Source organism: Drosophila pseudoobscura, chromosome X (assembly GCF_009870125.1).
Source record: "Drosophila pseudoobscura strain MV-25-SWS-2005 chromosome X, UCI_Dpse_MV25, whole genome shotgun sequence".
Taxonomy (NCBI): Eukaryota; Metazoa; Arthropoda; class Insecta; order Diptera; family Drosophilidae; genus Drosophila; species Drosophila pseudoobscura.
In genome coordinates this window covers 11,921,556-11,940,420 of record NC_046683.1, presented here as the reverse complement: position 1 = coordinate 11,940,420, position 18,865 = coordinate 11,921,556, and the positions used below count along the sequence as shown (strand labels likewise).

General features: G+C 47.1%; 1 protein-coding gene and 2 non-coding genes across 3 annotated transcripts; all 3 read left to right on the top strand.

The window, feature by feature from the left end:
- The first annotated feature begins 6,478 nt into the window (after nucleotides 1-6,478).
- Nucleotides 6,479-7,203, top strand: LOC6901511 (uncharacterized). Its single transcript, XM_002134161.3, has 2 exons — nucleotides 6,479-7,035; nucleotides 7,106-7,203. Exon 1 carries the CDS (start codon nucleotides 6,631-6,633, stop codon nucleotides 7,021-7,023), a length of 393 nt encoding a protein of 130 aa, XP_002134197.1. The 5' UTR covers nucleotides 6,479-6,630; the 3' UTR covers nucleotides 7,024-7,035; nucleotides 7,106-7,203.
- Nucleotides 7,204-14,042: 6,839 nt separating this feature from the next.
- TRNAS-AGA (transfer RNA serine (anticodon AGA)) lies at nucleotides 14,043-14,124 on the top strand. Its single transcript has one exon. It is a non-coding gene; the product is annotated as a tRNA-Ser (tRNA).
- A 430-nt stretch (nucleotides 14,125-14,554) lies between these two features.
- On the top strand, nucleotides 14,555-14,636 carry TRNAS-AGA (transfer RNA serine (anticodon AGA)). Its single transcript has one exon. It is a non-coding gene; the product is annotated as a tRNA-Ser (tRNA).
- Nucleotides 14,637-18,865: the final 4,229 nt, after the last annotated feature.

The window sequence follows — 18,865 nt, the reverse complement described above, 5'->3', positions numbered from 1 at the left end:
TTTCATGGACAATCCCACCGATCTTTTCATGTTGTAGCCACAATATGTTGCCACCTAATCCTGTAGAACTATTCATCCTAGAGTCCTGAAATGGTGTACATTTATTTATTTTGTTTTGCGAGGCTTTCCAGTCAATCCCTCTATTGACGCCCACTGGGTTACACACTGTGGGCACTGGGACGAGGAGAGAGGGATATGCATCCATTTGAGGGTCTGGTGGGCGGCTTGCATCACTCATACGCCTCGTGGCCTGACGCGGGAATGTGCTGTGTGGGGGAGGTGCTGCTGCGGAAGTCGCCATTTTTGTTTTCTGGCCAGCCCCAGCATCATCAATTCCCACTGACACGTCATCCATCTTGGGCAGGGGACGAGGAGTCCAGGAGGCGGACGACGCACACAGAGAGGGAGGTAGGGAGCAGAAGGCCTGCGGCAAAAGTCCTTTATACGACCTCTGGCGCCAAAATGCTGCGACCCCTAAACCAGGCAACAAACAAGAGCATCAGTGGGGGTAGGGGGAGCAGGAGGAGCGGAGCGGCAGGAGCCAGGACGAGGCAGCAACTGGGGAGCCGTAGTCCGCACAAGATTAGAAAATTCGACGTTGTGCAGCAGGCAAAATTAAAATGGCGACGAGGCACGTCAGGAGCAGCAGCAACAGGGACAGGGGGCAGGGGGCAGGCGGGGACCCAACGGTGGACAGACCCCGGCCAGGCCCGGCATCACGAATGCAAGGATGTGAGGATGGAGGGTAACGGCACACTGTGGGGACTCGTCCCAGGGCTGCTGCAGCCATTAAAATCCACAGCTGCCTGTGCACTTGGGCCAGGACCAGGAGGAGCTGTAGCAGGAGCAGGAGGAGGGAGGAGTGGCACGTAAAATGGTCGTCGGCGTTTGCAACGCACGCAAGGACATTTGAAGGATAAAGTCGCGTGCAGTGCAACAGCAGCAGCAGCAGCAGCAGCTGCACTGAGCTGCCGTTACTTGGCATACGAAATAAACCTGCCACACCATACCGCACCACACCACGACACACCAAGACCAGGCCCCCAAAGTTGCATGCCACACTGCTAGTCCACCTCCCCCTCCTGGAGCCTGGAGGAGGCGTGTGTGGCAGGGGCACGCGGCGGGGAGCGGAAGCGCGACTAAAGTAGTAGAAAAATTGAGTAGTAAATAAATGATAAACGAAAATAAAATGCAAGGACTCTCTCTCCCACACACACACACACACACACACGTGCTCTCTGACAGGATTACAAGAATGCTCGAAGGACCAACAATGCCTGGCTTTATAGAGTGGTGGTGACGGGGGTGGAGTGCGAGGGAATGTGTGGCAAGCATCCTTCCAACAGAATGACTGCAATGGGGTTCCCTAGTCCTGGTCCTGCTCCCTAGTCCTGCTGCTCCTTTTTCCTCTCAGCGTGTGCCTGCTGCAGTTTTTTGGTGGCAACTAAATTCACATTTGCTGTACTGTACTGTCGTATAGCCCCCAGATACCGGCAGGCACTGAAACGGCCCATCCAGTCACACACAAAGGCCCAAAATCTTAACCATCTTTACACTTCTGGGTACTCTTCCTGCCGCATCCGGGGAATCCCTGCCTTTGAGGATTGATGGAAGCGTTCCAGAGAGAAAGGACTATCAGGACTATCAGCTTATGGTCGGGGACCCCTTTTCTGTTGGGGCATACATTCCCGATCAGGTCTGGAAGTGGGAAAGGAAAAACTAACTATTTTTGCGCGCAAATTGTCGCATAAGTCCCATCCTGGAATCCGCTATCCGGAAACCACACAAAAACAGAAAAACCCTCAAGAAACTCGTATGATATGAAGCCATTCGGCTAATTAAGGTCTCGGCCTTCTGCCATAATAATGATCAGAGTAGAGTGCTGCCTGCCAGCGATGCCGCACAGCGAAGCTCACAAATAAATTAAATTCAATTTTCGAAGCCCAGGAAACATTTTCATGGCTCAACTCTGGTGCTGACCTCTGGTCCACAGCCACAGCCAACGGTAATCAGTGCCACATAACGCACTCAGCGGTGGGGCGGCAGAGAGCCTGGTCCCAGTCCTAGGCCCAGATCTAAGTCCAAGCCCGAGCCCGAACTCTGGAAACTCCGACTGAAGTGAAACGCGCCACGCAAAAATCACAAAAATCGTGCGTGCCCTTAAGACGCTCATAAAAAACGGCAAAACAGCAAACGGCGAATGGCAAATGGCAAAACGGGGAAATAGTGGCAAGAGGCAAGCGGGAAGAGGCAAGCGGGAAGAGGGAAGGGGTAAGGGGGAGAACTTAGCCTGCCCAGAACCACTAAAAATGTTTTGCTTAGGCAACCGAAAAAAAGGAGCAAAGCAAAAGTGCAGCATAGAAGTGGATTTACTTGGCCAAAAGATGGAATATATAGGCTGTGTGGATACCTATTGTCAGAGTCGAAAGTAGAGAGTGTGCAGGGGAAAAGAAGTATAGACTCGATCAATCAAAGTACATATTAAATATGCCTCTAAGATTCGCGGACATTTTTGATAGGCATTTTGTCTCCAACAAATCCATATATACCCCACATTCTACCCTGTAAAACAAATGCTTTGAACTGAGGTCGCTATTGGCTCAGCGGCAAGGGGGAGGGGGGTAATGCAGTGCGGCTGGGTGTGGGTATTGGGGCACAGAGAGGGGAGGGCTGGCCCCTGCACTGCTGCACGTAAGGCACGACTTTTTATTATGCTTTACGTTCTTGGCTCTCGCGATGGGGCCAACGGCGCCCACCCGCCTGCGCTTTTTGTCTGCTCGCCCCACTCCCACTCCCACTAGCCCCTACTCCCCCTAAGCTCTGCCCCTCCCCGCCCCACCTCTCATCAGGGAGGGCAGAGAATCGCTACGAAAATCTGCGCATTTTTCGACGATCCCCATTGCCATTGGAATGCATAAGAGCCACAAAAAAGAGCAACGTGAGGAAAAAGAAGAGCAGAAGACCAGCAAGAGAGAGACAGAGAGGGATATGGAGAGAGATATAGGGTAGTGGGGGAGCGAGGGAGTGGGAAAATAGTGCACCGAATGTCATTCGCAATGCTCGCTTTTCCGCTCGCAGATCTCTCAAACGATCGCAAGTTTATGGCGCCCGCAACTTGCAGCAAAATGAAGCAGGAGGCAAATAGGAAAAGAGGTAAACAGAAAATTGAATGCAGCTCCCCCACCCTCCCCCATGACTGAAGATGCGATGAGTTTCGGGATACCACTACGATATGGTTATGGTTATGGTAATCAGAGAAGAACGAGAACTACATTTCTGGTACCCATATCATCAGTCAACTTATGAACTCAGAGGTACCATCTGAACAGGGTGGAGTTGTATCCCTCTAGAAGAAATATCTTTTGCTATGGGTCTCCCTTTAACCATATACGTTTTACTCATAATTGAACTTCTTAAGCAGCTTTAAGAGTCACTTAATCCGGCTATGATCTGCTATTAGACCGCATTGAATGGCTTCTCATTCATATATGCTGTATGTACAATGCTCGATGGGAAGGACCCACAACAATACTCAGTGCACGAGTGGTGCTTGTGGGGCATGGCATATGGTGCATCTGCAATCTCTGACAGGAGAAGCAACGAAATATATAATTGGAATTAGCGTTAATTAAAAAGAACATGGCGAAAAACGGACAAAGGCAACCCCGATTCAAATTCACCTGCAAAAGAGGGTCGGGACGGCACACAAAGGCGGGCTGTGGAGGAGGGTGTCACAGTCCTCCTCCTCTGCCAATGCGGTGTTAGCTGTATGCGGGTGCCATTCAATCAATATCCATCCAGAGCTTGTCAAAGTCCCCGTCCCTTGTCCTTTCCCTTTTCCGGCTCCTATGTGCATATGACCAGCATCATCATCGCCATCGCCATCGCCATCGCCATATAGCCATCGCCATATAACCCAACCGACTCGAATGTGCCCAATATCCAGCAGCTATATCTGCACCTATAGCTCCTCGATTTTGTCCCCATACATATCGGCCCAGCCATGCCACGCCCATGCATGTTAACGCCTCCACCAATTTGATTGGCCAACGGAGCAGCTCCCTCCACACACAACAAGACACAAAAAAAAAAAATATAAAGAAAATGAAAACGAAGGAAAAAAAATTGTTCGTTTTTTTGCATTTGCGAAAATAGTGCAATTTGTATACCCTCATAAATGGGGGATGTGAACAAAGGGGTCTACGGATTCTATGGATACTCGGCTCTCACTCGATATAAGATTAGCAATAATTATAATAAAATACCTTAGAAATGTGTGTTATATCCAAAAGACTCTTCGTTCTAGGAAAAAACTTTCAAGGTCTTGGGTTGGGACTATCATCATTTATACACCCATTTATCGGTCTATAAATGTCATCTTTGTAACCATTTTAAACATCAAGAGATGTTTCGTAGAGCATTTTCCAGCCCGGGTTATCCTTCCTTCAGCTTTGCATATTCCTTAAATTTGTTGCTTTTTTTTTTTGCTCTCTATCACACACAGAAATGGACATTTTTTAATTCTTCTTTCTTCATCTGCTTCGGCTTCGGCTTCTGGTCCTTATTCGTCGTCTTCCACGTATCTTTTTTTTGTTGCTAATCAAAAAGCATAACAGGAAGAAGGCAGAAAAGCCACCCGACCCTGCCCCATCCCATTGGGGTGGCCAAAACTATATACATATCTCTGGCCCCATCTCGTGGGTAGACGACACCCTGCAGCAGCACTCTCCACATCCACATCCACATCCACATCCACATCCTGGTTATGTTTGCAGTCGAATAAACAGCATCAATTCATCACACATGCAACAACAGCAACAAAATGGCGCCACCAGGCCCAGGACGAGGACAGAGCCCAAGCCAGTGCCAGAGCCAGAGCCAGAGCCAGAGCCGTGGATATATAGCGCACACCCAATCCTTATATCCCACCGCCCCCCCAACAAGACAACAAAAAGTGCAACCCAATGCCGATGCTGCTCCTGCTGGATGGGTGGATGGGTGGGTGTCCTGCCCCATTTGGTGGCAAGCAGGCAGCAGCCCCGAAGCCCTCGCAGCACTAAATCAACATTTCACTTTGATGAATGATGACCAATGTCCAGGCGCGGGTGTCCACGCCGATAGAGTCCTGTGCGCGGCCCAGTCCTGGTTCGGCCTGAACCCCCACATCCACGTCGAGGCGCCGCAGCGCAGCGCAGCGCAGCATGCAACATCCACAGCACACAACAGCAACAGAAAAGAAAGGACTACAACAACAACAACAAAAATGAATGGCTAAAGAAAAAGGAATGGAAAATATAGCCGGGGAAAAATTGCAAAACAAGCAGAAAACTGGAAAAACTGTTGGGCGCAGCAACACACACACAAGGATAGTGGGGGGAATGCGGGGATGGGGGGATGGGGAAAAAAATTGTGCAGAAGAGGAGGCTGAAAATAGACACAAGCACTAATCGAATTATTGCCACTGCAGAGGAGCTGCAGCCCATCTGCCCCTGCCCCTGCCCCTGACGCAGCTCCTGCCACCCACTAGCCATTACCCCCAACCGTCCACACCCACATGCCACATGCCATATGCCACATGCTACCCTCTTCTAACCCACTTCAGTTGTCCTGCTCTCTCCACACACACATGGAGAGCAATAAAGAGGGAGAGAGAGAGAGAGAGAGAAATAGTGCTTCCTCGTTTCTTGCTTTGTAATTAAAAAGAAAAATACCAAAAAAAAAAAAAAAAAATGGAAGAGTAAAGGAAAAGCAATGGAAAATGAAGGAGGCAGAAGAGTCCTGGTGGATGGGGCGTTTACTGCTGGTGGAGGGGAGGGGGGGTCCAATGCATATGCATATGGATATGGATATAGATGCGTGGCACTGTGCTTCCCTGTGTGCGAGTCGCCTATCGATGCTGACCAACCAAAATCGAACAGAGTCGAGAGTCGAGCGTGGCGAGCTCTCTGGCACATATAACCCCAAAAAATGTAGCGCCCCAGAAAGGACGAGGAAAGAGCGGCGCAATAGTCTTCCTTATGTGTACCGCAATAAACAAAAAATCCGAACATAAATTAAATGTCCGTGACAGAACCGAACCAAAAGCCAAAGCGAACACCACTCCTTCACTCCTTCACTCCTCCACACAAGCCACCATATCCCTATGGGAACCAGCCCGCCCACTGGCACCCCACCCCGAGGAGAGTTCTCTTTCTCATTGCCGCTAATCAATGCAGTACAAGTTTTTACCATTTTGAACTCTGTAAGCCTTCCCTGATCCCCCGATTTGTCGTTGCTTGTTTCTTAAGCCCCAAGATCCCCCTCTTAAGGGCCATTTTCGTTTCAAATTGCCACACGCCAATCAGTTATTAAATCGTTCCGATTGAAGGGTAAGCTGCCCAAGAATTAAAGGTACAATTTTCCCATTTTTATATTTATGTCAAAAAAATCAATCAAGCAACCTTTTGGAGCCTGCTGTCAACACAGCACCACGGCACCACAGAAATCTCAGTTTAGTTCAGAACACTCTCGGCTTCATTATAAACCTCAGAAAAACAAAAAAAAAAACACAAAATTTCGAAAAAATTACTTTTAGTTCTTCAAAATTTAGTTTGAGTTTAGTTTTGGAAGCCATCCAGCCATACAGCCACAATGCCTTTCTTTCGTGAATTGAACTACGAGCAACGCCAGGCACTAGAGGAATGGTTAAAGAAATATGAGGTGGAGCTGAATTTTCGCACGCGCAACGAATTCAGCGACGCCTTCGCGGTGGCAAAACTCTTCGACAAGGTGCACCCCGGACTCGTGGACTTCAGGTGCTATTTGGCCCGCAGCAGCGTGGCGCTGAAGAAACAAAACTGGCATATATTCAACATAAGGACTTTGAAGCGTATGAATATGGGCCTGAGCCAACGGGACCTCTACAGACTGGCCCGCGGCGGCGGATGGGCCCTCGAGACGCTGCTCTACAAGCTGATGATGACCGATGTGCCGCCGAGGGTCGAGGGCGGGGAGGAGGGGACACTCCAAGAGAGCAGAGATTAACCAAACAGAGAGGTAACATGCATTCACATATATTTTATTCTAAATTTTAAAATTAATACTTTTGTTGTATTTTTGATTACAGAATGGTACTGGCGTACGGCTAAGGAATTGACTGTATATACATTTTCGGAATCTTTTGAATAAATATTTAAATCGATAAAAAAAACTGATACAAATGCATTTGTTGCCTAGGATCTCAATTGGAAGTGAGATGGAAAGTACATTTCATTGGCAATTGTATTTTGGCCAACTCAATTCGAAGCACAGGCAGAACGAAGTTCCTGTCCCCCCAGCAAAGACCATCCGAGAGAACTGAGGAGAACATGTGCACATGAATGGATGTGTTGTTGCTGCAAAATGTCATCAGAGCGCGTGTTGTTGCTGTTGTTGCTGCTGTTGCAGTCAATTGCATTGCAACATTTCATTTTCTGATATGAAAGATTTAAAGTTTGCAACATAAAAATGTCACGTTTTTCATGGTCGCCACAAGACCGACAACCAACAACCGACTCCAAGAGCCATGTTGAACTTTTCTTGCCGGTTGCTATGTTGCTGTTGCTGTTGCTGTTGCAGTGTTGCTGTTGCTGGTTGTTACTGCGCATGTGCAGCAGCATTTGGAGGAGACCTCCAGGTACCCCCCGCATCCTCCTGGCTCTGCTCCTCCTCCTCCTCCTCTTCCGGGGCTCTCCTCTGCTGCATCCATCTCTTCTCTAACTAACTTTTGTCAGTCTATTTATGTTACAATTTGGTGGCTGCCAAGCGAAAAAATGTTGCCAACTTTGCGTTTGCATTGCTTTTGTTGTTCCCCCCTCGTTTTGTGGATACCCTTTGCAGGTGGTATCGGACTTTATAGAATTTGTACAGCCATGTGGCAACTTGTTCTATCATCTATCAATCCTCAATCGAATCAGCATATACACACATATAGTCGCAGATTCTATAAATCCCAAATACTTAGAATGATGGATTTTTTCGAAGGGTATCAAATGTTTCGGTTGTGGAAGTTTGGCTTCCTTTTTTTTTTTGATTTTTTTCGGGCTTGTTTGACAATGCGCGTCGTGACATCTGCCAAGGCTCAGGCTCTGGCGAATGGGAATGGGGCTGGCGATGCAGTGCGGAGCGGTGGGCGGTGGGGCAGGGGCCTTGTGGGTGCATAGTTGAGAAACGAGTTCCCCATGCCCCATGGCCCATGCATGTGCCCGATTCTTATTAATTTGGCAGAACAGTTGACGCAGTCGCCGTCCGCTGTGTGTACGCACATCTCGAGAGGATCTCCTGTTGCCCCAAAGTGGCAAGCGGTGGCTTGAACCCTGTCCTCTCTCTCTCTCTCTCTCCCCCGACTGGCTTCATAAATTTTTATTGCCTCACTGAGACTGAGGCTTCGACTGAGACTCGGGCTGCACCTCCAGCTTTGCCAGACTGAGACTCAGCTTGAGGCACAGGCCCAGACTCAGACTGAGGTTGAGGCACAGGCCGAGATTCCACTGATATGAGGCATGGTAGGCAGCAGCAGCAGCAGCAGCCGCAGCAGCCAGATGAGCCATCGGACAGTAGCCCCACAGGCAGACGACGACGACGACGACAAGGACGAGAGATTTCGTTTCGTTTTGTCACAAATTAAACACGTTTTTCCGCAGAACCTAATGAATAAACAAGCCCACAAGAGCAACCAAATGAATGAGAGCGGGAGAGCGGAAGACTATCGGAACGACTAGGAGATGCTCTATGGGCAAAAAACCCAGAGATGTGGATGGAGCTTAAGGTAGTCCCAATGAACAATATGATAGGTGAATGCATACCCTGCTCCAAACAGATATTGAACGAAGAGTTCCATTGGGGAATATTTAGGAACAAAACAGATGAAAGGCCGTTTATATGGAGATTGGAGACCAAGACGAACCTGTGGCTAACAACCCCAATTGGAAGCATTCCACTCCACTTCGTTCTACCTTAATTTGAGCAGCCACGCCCACTGCTGAGCCCCACACATAAGGCGCAAAATGGACGCAATTAACAGGCTGTAAATAATACGTCAAAATGCCAACCAATTTCATCCTGAGAGCAGGAGGCGACCGATCTACCTTCCGATGACGATGACGATGACGATGACATACATAAGTGTTAATTGAACATGCAACTCTGTGTTGTGTTGCCAGGTGTCCAGGTGTCCAGTGAATGTTGCCTTGTTGCAATTACGCACTTCTAATGCAATTTCAATAATTGGGCATCAAATTTATGGAGCGACACTGGAACGATGTTGCTACGAAATTACGAAGTGCGAACATCCCAGTCGGGATCATCATCATCATCATCAGGAGTAGGAGGAGGAGGAGGTAGCCACAAAATATTGTACAAGTAATCGTAGGCAATAGCCTGTTGCGATAGATCCCCAGATCCCCAACTCCAACTGCAATTATTTCTATTAAAAACAATTTATATATACGTAAGAGCAAAAGAGTGCACAAATATGAAAATGTGAAAAGTTTCTTTATGAAAATATTTCCTTTTCTGTGCTGCGCTTTGCCTCTCGTTGTTTTTTCTCTGCTTTATAATTGTTCTCAATTTGCATGCGAGTCGAGTCGAGTCGGAGTCGAGGCGATGCGCACATGAAATTCTATTAGGCAACAACATTTCGCAATTGCGTGCTGATTGCCGGTTGCAAGTGCCACAAGAAGTTGTAGAAGCAGCACCAGCAGCAGAAAAATACAAACTGGAAGTGGCTAAAACTGAAGCAGAAGAAGCCTAAGAGGCCTAAGGCATCCTAGAGATGCGCGAATCACGCCACTCACGGGTCACGACACTTCACGACACAACCTTTGATGCTTAACAGCGGTGGACAAAATAGTCTGGAATATCTGGAAAACCCTGGAAGCCAGCCAGCTAAAAGCTAAAGCTCAAACTATACCGACAGCTCGTGATCCTCACGACTGGATCATAGACCTCTAGATATTGCAGCTCACGGTACCATCCCTGGATACCTGCCTCTTGGCCAATAGCCGAAAGGGATGAACTGGAACCCTAGAGGGTTATGCTTTGCATGCACGGGATTATTAGTTACGGCCGCCTGAACGCATTTTCTGCGCAGCGTTTTGGACCTACGAATGGAATGGAATGGAATGGTATGGAGGCCCATCTCACATACTCGTATTAATAATTTTAATTATCTCTAGAATTATGTTTTTGCGCGTAATTATGCGAAACGCGACAACAAAAGATCCCGCGATCAAAGGCCTAAGGCCCAAAGGCCCAATGCCGAGGTTCAGGCTCGAGCATGTGTATGCAAAGTGGCCAACAGTCCCATTCCCCACAGAAGCTGCCTCTTCGGTCGGGGCCAATTAAGGTGTGCAACTCGCAGACCCTGGGCCACTGGCCAGCCCGCCCACTTTCCTTTTCAAGCTGCCGCCAACCCCAACCAGAATTTGAATCACAATCTGAATCCTGAGTATGAATCGCGGTTCTCTGGTTAGGCAAGCATAACTAATCTAATCGCTCCGCAATCCCAAGAGCCCCAGCACCTCTGCTATAATCACAACTTTGAACTGAGTTAAGGCCCCAATGTTTGACTGAGGTCTAAGGGTTAGACAAGAAGCATATCTACTAGACTGCCGCATCTCGATCAGATAGGATCATTGCAGGTTTCAGCAACATTGAGATACCAACAAATCGATCCCACCTTTTTCGGAATAACAATACCTAAAGACAGACAGAGAGAGAGAGCCATTAGTTGTCAGTTTTTGGGTCACCTTAAAGAACTTTTGAACCAACTCTTGTTATTCTGATTGAGCCCAGATTTCGGGGGACCTGAATTCATACGTGACTCCAAAATCGGAGTCGAATATCCACCCACACTTGAACGCCTCCACAGCTGGAATTTTCCAGAATTTTCGTAGGCCTTTTTTCAATCTAATGACAACATAATTACTTTGCGAAAACGTTTGCAGCGGAATGAATTGTGGCCCAGGAACCGTTTTAATTGCAGTTCAGAGAGTGAGAGGAAAAGAAATGACAGCAGAGCACTGATGGAAAATGAGGGGAGGGAAATGGAAAATAGAATGTTGGCCAACTGTGAGAGATGTTGCCGCCCACGTTGGAGGGTACCCCTTCCGAGCAGAGCATGTTCCAGTTTCAGTTGCAGTTGCAGTTGCAGCAGCCGTCCCCGAAAAGTGCGTACAGACGTTACAGACAGGCAGGGGAGGGGGCATGTGGCACGGGCCACGGGGCACGAGGAACGAGGCAACAATCCAGTTAACAGTAATTGCTGGCGCGTCGTGTTTTCGGACCACCAATGGATTGATTAACTACGTGTTCGATATTTCAGCTCTCCAGCTCCCCAGCTCCTCAGCTCTTCCTGCTTCCTTCAGGTTCCTCCTGGGTCCCCCTTCTCGCTCTCCCCTCTCCTGCCCACCTCCAGCTGTGTCACTTTGGTATTGATGATGTGGCCCGGGCGGCAGCGGCTGCGGCAGAGCCGGCCAAGTGTTCCATTCCGGCTCCGATCTGCTCTTGAGCAACGCAACGCAAGTCCAAATCAAATTTACTATAATGACCACTCAAATGGACAGCGTAATGGGGCATGCAGCGCAGGAAAGAGATGGCAAGAGCCGAAGCCAGAGAGGAGCAAGAGAGGAGCTGGAGACAGCGACAGCAACAGCGACAGGGAAAGAGAAAGGCCCCGAAACGGAGTTTGGAGCAGCGGAAAGTGGGCGAAACTTCCAAGAGGCTGAAAGAGAAGCTAATGGCATTTGGCTGGTGTTGCGTGCATTTGACATTGTGGCATGCAGCATGGGGCATGCAGTCGCTGCTGGAGTGCTGAGGAGAGGAATAGGCCTAGAAAATGGAAATACTGACGGAGCCTGTGGGCGATTGTCAAAGAAAGGTGTCTCTCCTGGTCTCTCTCCAATGATTTGCTATGGCCAGATATGGCTGGCTGATAAAATGGAGCAGAAATTATGCTGAAAGATAAGATAAGAAAGATTAGATAGATAGATGGGTAGATAGGTAGATAGAAATACTAAGCAGTAGCTTAAACATGCTACAAATGGTAATGGGAAGGAGAAACAAGAAGTGATTCAAACAGGATTCAAATCAATATTTTATTTCAATGCAAACTATTTAGAAGCAATTAGCATAGATTAGAGTCGAAGATTGTGACTAAGTCCGGGAGTTTCTGTAGAAACATGCCGTGAAAAAAGGAAATGTAAAACCTTAAGGAAACATCAATGGCTCTCGAATGCTTAGCTAAAACATCAGATTAGAAACTGAATAAATACCAAGTGAAACATAAGAAATGTCTCACCATGAATTGTAATCAAGGAAATTTGTAGAAAGAATGATTTAAAAACATTACTAAATATAATTTAGTAGAAGGAAATGGAAATGGAAATGGAGAGAAAGGGGATGACAAGCAAAAAGATGTGACCAAAATTATTTGGTGAATGAACGAGTGGAATGAATGCAATGAATAGGGTATCAAGTGAGACCGAAATTCGAAGAATCTTAATAGCCCCATGCTCATGATAGATTAAGCCGAATTCAAGAGATTCCAGCAAGACTCCTTGCTCTGTCCCGTTCCCCAGTGCCATATTTAACATATCCATAAACTGCCTGGCCCCGAGGCGATGCTACCACGCGACTACCTCAGTGGCAGGTGCCACAGATGGGATGGGATGGGATGGCCAGGAATAAGGGGAGCCAGGAACACGAGGGTTCAGGATTGATGGGGACGTGTGTAATGTGGTCCCCGTCGCCGTCCCTACGAGTGCACTCGGGGCCCCGCAAGTGATTGGCATTTTTCGGCTGCCGTGCGCCGAGGATTTCGCACTTCCTCGCGCGGGGTCACATCACGCACATCTCTGTGGCAGGGCAGCCACAGGGAAAGCAGCAAGCAGGCAAGCTGCACCTGCAACCAGAGGAGCAGGGGACCGGGATCGGATCGGTGTAACCTCCTTATGAGATCTCTTCAACAACTTAATTGAATGTTGGCGTTTTTCGGGCCAAGGGGCAGCTGCTTATCGCAATGCAATTAATTCCAACGATTTGCTTAGCTGTAAAATTTGTAACAAGGGTTCCCCTTAACCCATATCCATGTCCATATCCAGATCAAGGGGCACCGCAAAAGCACAATTTTTGTAGCGGCATTTTTCGTTCAGTGTAAATCAACTGGATACGGTGTTTCGGTTCGGTTGATGGGGGTACGGTGTTCGGGGTCCGGTTTCGGGTCCCCTGTCAACCGGCAACAACAAAACGTAAATCAAGAAATTTGCTTAACCCACGCGCGCCATCATCTCAGGGCCCCTTGCAATCCGCTATCCGCTAACCCTATACCGATCCCCGATCTGCGATCTGCGATCCGTGATCCGCGATCCGCGATCCACTCCCCTGAACAGGTGGCGCACAACGCCGCATGCGCTCTTTGCATATCAAAATGCTCCGAGAATGGGATGGAAATGTGGCAGGGGATAGGGGCATGGCTTGGGTTCGGGGCGCATGCGCAGTCCGCAGTCTTGTGTCCGCTTTCCGCGATGTCCGCTGTCCACAGAGTTGCCATAAGGCACAATGGGTGGTAAATTGAAGCTTTCAGCTTGTTGCTGTCTGTTGTTGCTCTTGGTGCATGCCCCCTCCCCCTTCCCCCTCGTGATTTCAATTCGTTGGCGGCTGTTTTGACAATGTGCGCCGCTTTAATTGGAGCCGTGTCATTAAGTGCACGCAATGAGAAAATCTGACGAAACCCGGGGTGAGGTGAAACCAGAGACAGCTGGTTTCGAGAGCGGGAAATACGAGTACGAGTAGAGGATGGATTACAATCATTAAATAGATACGAGTATTCGGTCAAAGAAGAAATCTACTTTGTTACTTTATTAGAGAAGAGCGAAGATATAACAAAAGGCATACGAAGTACATCAAGATCAAAGATAGCCCACAAATAATCTATTAAGTGTTACAAAAATAACCTGGACTGGACCCATAGCCCTAAACCAGTATGGAACGTTTTTCTGGATCTTTATAAAGATCATGGACATAAGGCAGTCGTGGCCGAGCGGTTAAGGCGTCTGACTAGAAATCAGATTCCCTCTGGGAGCGTAGGTTCGAATCCTACCGACTGCGATGGGAGAAGATCTCTATATTTTTGCATACCAGCCGGTGCTAGGAGTAGGAAGCTTTTCCACTAACCAGCACCACCTGTACAACATGCATCTTCTTGTGATCAACAGAATCTACTAGACTGCTACGAAAGGTATTCGAATGCCGAGTAAAAACTCGTTACTCGACAAAATTCGCACGTGCCAACACTTACACTCGGCAGAATTCCAGCGACTCGTCAAACTATTCCAAAGGGAACCCTTTTATTGTTAACTATTGACCCTCGAAGTTAACCTGAGAGAATCTAAAGAATTATACATTCCATAATCTAATCATACTTTGAGCTCTTCCGGCTCTCTTCCCTTTTGTCATATCTAAACCGATTTATCTATAAATAGTTTATGGTGGAATGATCGGATGGTAAAATTCATGATTGAAGGTGGATCATCATCAAGCAGTCGTGGCCGAGCGGTTAAGGCGTCTGACTAGAAATCAGATTCCCTCTGGGAGCGTAGGTTCGAATCCTACCGACTGCGGATCATCCATTGGATACAGTTTTTTTTCAGTGTACAATATAGTATTTCGCCTTCCTTAAGTGCCACATTTTGTTGTCAAATATCTTATGTTGGGCCGTGGTCTGATTGTTAGCGGCGTCTCGCCATCTGTTGCTGTTTTCTAATCATTATTTTTATTTATAGATCATTCGATTCTATCTCCTTCTAATTCATGACAGAAATAAAGAGCTCTAATATGGCGTACCCCAAACATATCCACACCACTCTGATTCTGATATATGTATGGCTCAGTCGTATGTAAGGCTTTCCTTCTGGTATTCCCATTTCGCAGGAGCCAGGAGCCGCTGTAAATAAATAAAATAAAATTTCCTGCCACTTGGCGATAAGCAAAAAAACTTTTCCTGCATCGACACCCCCTCAACCCAAAGGTGGACAGCAAAAGTCGATGGAAAAGTATCGACAGGTCTCAGCATTTCAGGCCGCCGCCGTCGAGGCAACAGTCAACATCTCCAACAGCCAGTGGGGGTGGGGGTGCGGGTGCAGAGTGAAAGTCCGAGGGGGGGCGAAATTGTCGCCACAAAAGTTCTGGAGGGTCTCCTGCAGCCTTCCACCCTTTGGAGCCTTGCAGTGGCTTTTGGCTTCTGCTCCTGCTCTGTTGTTGTTGCAATAGCCCCCAGCGTAAATTTTAGTCGTGATAATCCATCCAATGGCGGAAAGGTTGATCTGTGTTTCCCAAATTAAGGCTCTATGTTTGTCGAAGAAGAAACATTCAGGAGGAATAAGCCAAGGAAAAACCTATCCCTTTGGTGGTTGATACGATATATGTATATGAAGTATTGGGTATCCCCATAGTCGTAATATCATGCCCTATACGATTTCCACTTGTTATTGTTATTGTTACATTTTTTTTTTTTTGTGAGCTCGAGGCTTCTTCGTTTCGTTTCCTTTTTGGCAGGCGCCGCCGTTATGTCTCGCAAAGTTTCAAGAAACTGGTTCCGTCTCGCTCCGCCTCTCTCTCCCCTCCCTCTCTCACTCCCCCTCCCTCTCCCTGACTGTCTCTCTTGCTCGCTCGAGGGAAGAACTTTCTATGTCATATTTGCCTGTGTTTGTGTGTGCTTCGTTTTGATATAATTTATTGTAAAATTATTTCCGTTTTGCTGTTACTTTGTGGCCGCCTCCCGAAAAGCCAAAAAAAAAAACCGAAAAACAGAGGGAGTAGGGGCCAAAAGATGGAAAGAGGGAAAACGTGGCCCTTCATCAGAGGGCCATTTAATTGGCGTCTATTTATGTCATCGCAGATAGCACAGCAGATCGCACCGATCGGGAACAGAGATCGTGAGTGACAAACCAAAAGCTGCCACGACACAGACACACGTAGTGGGTCCATGGCGATCCACGGCCAGGGCCAGCCTCAGCCTCAGCCTCAGTCTCAACCTCATCTCGACTCGTCTCGTCTCGTCTCTACTCGATTTGAAACAATGAAAATTGATATTGAGGGAAATCTTAAAGGCCGCAATCACCGCTATCAAGCGAACTCCTCTCATTACGCATATGGAATACAATTTTAAGCTCCAAGCGCCGACCAGGTCCCAGGTCCCAGATCCCCCATCCGCAATCCCCAGTCCCAGCGGTCAGATCAAGCAACGCAGCTCCTCCGAGTCTGGGTAGTACTCGTTGCCTTGCCCACCAAGGTCTGTCCATCATTATGTCAACGCTCTGAATGCGCATGTCAATCAAGATGAAGTGCCGCTGATATGTCCATCTCGGGGCCCCAGACTCCAAGCTCCAAACTCCAACTTCGACTTCGACTCTTAGGGCTTGCTGATTGTCCTGCCCTGGGAATTGGTCTCTGGTGGGCCTTGCCCTCGGACTCGGGCCAGCAGCGAAAGTTTCATGAAAGTTATTGAGAAAAATTATGTCTGAAAGTGAGAAAAGAAGAACAAATAAATAAAACAACTTACAGAATAAATAAGAGAATTTTCTAATACTTCTCCGAAGGGGGATATGGAAATGAATAATCTTCGCTTTCGCCTTGCAGCTTGATGCATAATCAGGGCACAAAAAAATCGAAACAAACAGAAATGTATACGAATTCTTGAGTACGGAATGTTGAAAATTAATTTTGGGTAATTATCACGAATGAAAAAAAAAGCAAAACTGACCGCAATTCAACACGAACCATGTTCCAAAATGAATGTTTGGGTTTTCCTTCTATCAAGTAGACTCAATGTATAAAAAAAAAGAAAACTCTAAACGCCAAAAGCGATTAATTCGTTTTTAATTATTTAATCAATAAAATATATATTCAGTTTTTTATGGCGTTGGTTTGTAGTTGTAAAATATATAGTATTATTGGAATACAAAATATATAGAGCCTCGAAAATGAACAGCCAGGAAAACGAACTCATCTCTCGACAGTAACCATCCCAAGGACATCCCAGTTCTACTCGGTCTTGGAGCCTTTGGTTCGGACCAGGGCCTCGCCCTGGTGGCACACAATGCACACTTCTCAGTGGACTTCTCTATGAGCACCTCATGAGCTGTCTTTGTGGGCCCCATCAAAAAACTTCAACTTCTTCCAGATGCTGGCCGAGGATGAGTCCTTCAGGCAGGATGGGATAACTCCTTTGCCGCTGCAGGTTGCAGATGAATTCTGTCAATCATCCTACAAATGAAGTCGCCACATGCAATGGTGGAGATCAAGTACGTGGTTACCTCTCCCGTGTCGCTCAGTCTCAATGATCTGAAAGCGTACATACTTACGTCTTGGGGAATCCCCTCCGTCATCCCACAGGTTCAGCTGCATTCCTTTGGGCCAAGTCCACCAATGAACCATCCAGGAGGACGAACCAGATACCAGAAACCAAGGAACGAGGGATCGAAATGGGGCATTATTTCGAACAGATCCAAAGGCTGCTGTACGAGAAAAAAGATTCAAATTGCAGTTAAAATTTTGAAGCCAAGCCTCGATAGGCAGCAAAAAACTACAGTCAAAGGGGCAGAAGCAGCGACTGGGTTATATATAATCATTGGATTATATTAGTATAGTAGAACTAGCATTCGATCTCTCATAAGCCATATCTATCTACCTATCTATCTACCTATCTATCCGATTCTATTCTAATACATTTCATTAGGTGAACGTTTCTGTGGCTTAAAAGCTTTGATAATCATATATAACGAGTATATGCACATCTTGTGGATTTATAGCCGCTTTGAGCATGAGCTCTGAATTGCTTACATCCTTTGATGGTGTGATGGCTCTCACTCATTTCGATTTATGAGAATCGCACCAAGAACAACATTTCCCTAGCCTCAGGCCCGGCCCTGCCTTTGCCTGTGCCCCTGCTTCTGCCCCTACCAATCCCTCTAACCATCATCCTATCCTGGTGGCTCTTGGCTCCCTCGCTTGTACGAGTTCGAGCACGACGAGTATTTTATTATTTTGTGCAATAATTTTTTATTGTTTTGCTGGGCAAGTTGATCCTGGCGGTTGGCCCTTAACGAACAGTTCCTTCATCCGTTTTTCGTTTCATTTTTCGTCCACTTTCAATTGTTCAGCAGCTCCAGTCCTAGCCCAAGTCCCAGCCCCAGCCCCAGCCCCAGTCCCTGCTTGGCCCTGCATGGAACGTTCCGTTCTGTTCCGTTCTACGCTTGATATTTATTTGTTGTATGTTGGCTATAAACGTGAAATTTACTGCGGAATGTCATTTAAAGTACAAACATTCTGCTCTCTCTCCTCTCTCCTTTCTCCTTTCTCCTATCTCCGTCCCAACCTCTCCTCTGCTCGCCGCCGGTTGTTGTCTCTCGTTGTTGTTGTTTTGTTTGTTGTGTGTGTTGTTCTGCGGCTCTTTTTTCGGGATATATTTACTTGTATTTTCCGAGGGCCGGACTAACGGTTTCTATGCACGACAAATGACGCCGCTGTCGATGAAATAAAAGTTTTGATACCCAGTACTCCATAGACTCCCATACACCATAGAATTATGTGCCATTCTTTACCGATCTAACAAAAATCATATCAAATTCAACAACAAGCAAAAAGGGATCCGCAGGACAAGTTGTTCTCTATCTTTCTTTTGTTCCTTAGCTCCTAAGTTCAACATAGGAAATAGATTTGAATGCGTTTTTTTTTCAGGGCTAAAAAATGCAGCAAATATTTGGCCCCTTTTAATCTAATTTTTTTGTTCTTGATTTTGATGCCTTACTATACAGAATTTCAATCAAAAGTATCATCTCAATCATATTTA